Below are 3,776 nucleotides of genomic sequence, written 5' to 3'. Positions count from 1 at the left end.
GGTCGTAAATGTGAGTCAGCTCCCAAGCATCTGAATTTTGATCACGTGACCATGCAGCGGTCGTAAGTGTGAAAAAAGGTCACTTTCTTTAGTGTTGCTATAACTCCGAATGGTCACTAAGTGAGCTTTTGTAAGTGGGGGACTATCTCTACGTGCTGGTTGCCAAGAACCTGAATTCTGATCATGTGACCGTGGGGAATACTGAGACGGTCACAAGTGCGAGGACCACTTTTTCTCAGCCCCGTTGTCACTAGACGAATGGTCCTAAGTTGAGGACTACCTGTATCGGTGGCAAGATGAGAAGCAATCAAAATGAACTCTTTTGTCTCAATATGGGAAAAGACTTACTTCAACGAAGAACGATTTGAGTTGATCCAGGTTTTCAAAAATGTTGGGAGAATATGTATCCAGGCGAGAAAGTCTCTTAGCTGCATTTTCAGCTGAGAAACGGGCCGGATGTGGTTCCTGTGGAGAAGAAAAACACTCTTAATTTTACAAGAACTTTTCGTTTTTCCATTTCCCTGAAGATATAGGTAGTCCTCGACTTACGACCACGATGTCTGTTGCTAAGCAAGACCGTTGTTAAGTGAGTTTGGGCCCATTTCCCGACCTTTCCTGCCACAGTTGTTAAGTGAATCACGGCAGTTGTTAAGGAACGTGGTGAAGTGAATCTGGCTACCGACTTTGCTGGTCGAACGGTCGCAAGAAGGGATCACATGATCCCGGGGATGCTGCAATGGTCGTAAATAGGAGCCAGCTGCCAAGCATCCAAATGTTGATCACGTGCCCCAATGGTTGTAAGCGTGAAAAGTCATCATATAACTCACTATTTTCAGTGCCGTAGTAAATTTGAATGGTCACCGAGCAACTATCTCGCTTAGCAATGGACATTTTGGCTTCTGTGGCTCTTAAGGATATTCTTGGCTCATAACCGATGTTATGGGTTATTGAGCAGAGTACCCCTTGAGTATGCACATGAAAGCGGCTGAAAGTGAATAACCACAGTTAATATATTGACACACTGAGTTGTGGTAGTCTTTTACTTTTTAGAAAAAAGTAAAGCAAAGTCCAATAACAATCCAAGTCATACACAGATAAGGCGATAGTTAAAATATCAATTCAGGGATATTCCAAGTACAAAGTCTTCTTACCAGTTGTTGTCATTACACAATAAAACAGTTCTTCTTGAGTTTCAAACAGGAACAAATTCAGTATTAAAACATTCACAAATAGTAGAAAGCAACAAGTAGCAATGATCAAACAGTGATCATGCAGAGAGAACAGGTAGAGAGTAACAGCAAATAAGCAGATAAAATGGTGTAGTGTTCTACAAGCCATGATTTAGGCTTCCCTTTAAGTACATTGGCTACAGAGCTTAGCCAATCAGGATGCAGGATGATGCAATACAGTCTTAAAGCAATATAATACCTTTTGACAAACATGTATTGATAGTTTATATATTGCCTGACCAACTAGTTAGACAATAGCCATTTCCTAACAGTGGCGGTTGTAAGTTGAGAACTACCTGTAAAACAAAAGCTTAAATGTTTAAAATGACCATTCCTCAATATTTAAGGAAGGTCTTATTCCTCAACCATTTATATTCCTTGTCTAATCCTCGTCCATCTTCAAGATTTGGTAGCTCACTACTGGTAGTCCTTGACTTATGACCACAATTGATCCAGCGATGGTCATAACAGTGGTGGGTTGCTCCCGGTTTGCCCCAGTTCGGGCAAATCGGTAGTGGTGCCGGCGGGAGGCTCCGCCCACCCATCAAAAATGCTCTGTGTATGCGCAGAAGCGCTGTGCACTACCGATAGCAAACCGGTAGCCCCGGTATTTGAATCCCACTACTGGGTTGTAAGTGTTAAAACCAGTCAAAACTCACTGCTTTCAGTGCCATTGTGACTTCGAATGGCCACTAAATGAACGGTTTTAAGCCAAGGACGGCCTGTACTTCTTTACTGCTCATTCTGGCTAGGTCCTGAACCCTAGAAGGAAATCGCCTCTCTATCCACTACAGAAACACAACCACTGCAATTATTAACCCCTGTACCTTCAACAGCTGGCAGGGTGTCTGCCCAAAGTTACTGATGATGCCTTCCAAAGCCTTGCGTTGCGTTTCGTCTGCGATCGCGTCCAAATCGACTGCCCCTAAGTGAAAACAGCAGGTGTAACACCGAAACGGCGGACTGTACTGCTTACAGCACAGTACAGTACAGTACTGCAGTAGAGAGTTGAAACAAGTTGTTTTGACATCTCTTTGGATGCAGAACTGAACAATAATCAAAGGATTGTAGTATCTACCCCGACCCGCTTCTCCTGGTGGTTCTAGGACTGTGGTGGCGAACCTGTGGCACCGCAGAGTCCTCTCTGTGGGCACGCGAGCCGTCGCCCAGCTTAGCTTCACCGTGTATGCCTCCCGCTAGCCAGCTGGTCTTTCGGTCTCTGCCGCGCATGCGGAGGGCCCACAGGTGCATTCATGGGAACAGGGTGCATGCAGAGGCCCCTCACAAGTATGTGGGGGCCTGCACACGCTTGCACAGGGAATGGACGCATGTGTGTGGGTTGCGTGCATTGCATTTTGGGGGTTCGTGCGCGCTTTGGGCACTCGGTCTGGGAAAGGTTAGCCATCACTGTTCTAGGACAACTCATCCCTGCTGACTCACCGCGGCTGACTCGCTACGACCGATTCACTCTGGCTGACTTTCCCCAGCACAACTCAACCGCGGCTAATGTGCCGTGGGAAAATTTGCCGCAGAAAAAATTCAACACGGGATAACTGTACTGTTACCTGCCACTGTTTCTTCGACATCATTTTAATTTTTGTCAACGTGGTCCACATTTTGTCATTTTTGTGAATGACAAAAATTAATGTCGGAGAAATAGTAGCGGATAATGGAACAGTTGAATGGTCCTGCGGTGAGTCGGTTCTGTGAATTGGCCAGGGCAAGTCAGCTGGGGCGAGTTGTCCCATTCTGGGTTCTGGTAGCTCCTCACCCAATTGTCGCTGTGTTTTTTTTGCAAAGAAGTTGAGAGGGTTCCTAATTCATATCGAATGCTTGTACGGTAGCTGGGAAGGGAGCATCCCTGACTTAAAATCCCAGTTTTGTCCTCCTACCTTCATAAGTGCAATAGTAGAATACATTCAGAGCTTCCACAGCTGCTGGCCCCCTCTGCTTATAGCCAAAGATCAAGTCGATCCATTCATGCAGATGGGCTGAGACATACTCGGATTCCTGTGGAGGATGCAACACAGAGATGGGAAGTCAAACAGGGTGTTCTTTCCACAGGAAAAGAACCCAATTCAATTCACCGTGGGGGTATGAAAACCGTTCCCAAATGAGGACTTCCACAGGTGTATTTAAAACCCTGAAATGTAGAAATAACTAGACAACTCATATCCTGTTAGGTCATCATTTCAGAGATACTTTGCTATCCAAAGAAAAAACATAAGGAAAAATGGCTTTTGACTTCCTGCAGGCTTCCCCATTAACTTTCGTTGTAGGAGGTTGGCCGGGATGTTGGAATGTTGGATGTTGGATGTTGGAAATGGCAATTGTGTGACCATGGCAGCACAACAGTGTAGCAACATGGCAGTCATAACTTTGCCAAATTTCCATCCTATGGGACTCAAGAATCCTGGACTTTAGATGCATTCTGTAAGTTAACCTATTTGAGATACACCGATTCAAAAATTATTGCGCTATGACACCCCGTTTTGCCCAACTGAAGGTTACAAACAGACACCAGAGTTTTAGTAGTATATAGGTAGA

General features: G+C 45.1%; 1 protein-coding gene across 6 annotated transcripts in view; it reads right to left on the bottom strand.

Annotated features, from left to right (window-relative positions):
• Nucleotides 1–3,776, bottom strand: part of NBEAL2 (neurobeachin like 2) — a 143,075-nt gene that overhangs the window by 15,090 nt on the left and 124,209 nt on the right. For all 6 annotated transcript variants that reach the window (XM_060684485.2, XM_087893163.1, XM_087893161.1 and 3 more), the window contains 3 exons: nucleotides 3,122–3,239; nucleotides 2,057–2,154; nucleotides 349–465 (listed from right to left, as the gene is read on the bottom strand). In XM_060684485.2, coding sequence (XP_060540468.2) covers nucleotides 349–465; nucleotides 2,057–2,154; nucleotides 3,122–3,239 — 333 coding nt within the window. The remainder of the gene's footprint in view (nucleotides 1–348; nucleotides 466–2,056; nucleotides 2,155–3,121; nucleotides 3,240–3,776) is intronic.

The sequence above is a fragment of the Pantherophis guttatus genome, chromosome 4 (assembly GCF_059756535.1).
Source record: "Pantherophis guttatus breed Tessera chromosome 4, ASM5975653v1, whole genome shotgun sequence".
Lineage (NCBI taxonomy): Eukaryota > Metazoa > Chordata > Lepidosauria > Squamata > Colubridae > Pantherophis > Pantherophis guttatus.
Note: the sequence above shows the minus strand (reverse complement) of the source record. Positions and strands in the feature narration are given on the sequence as shown.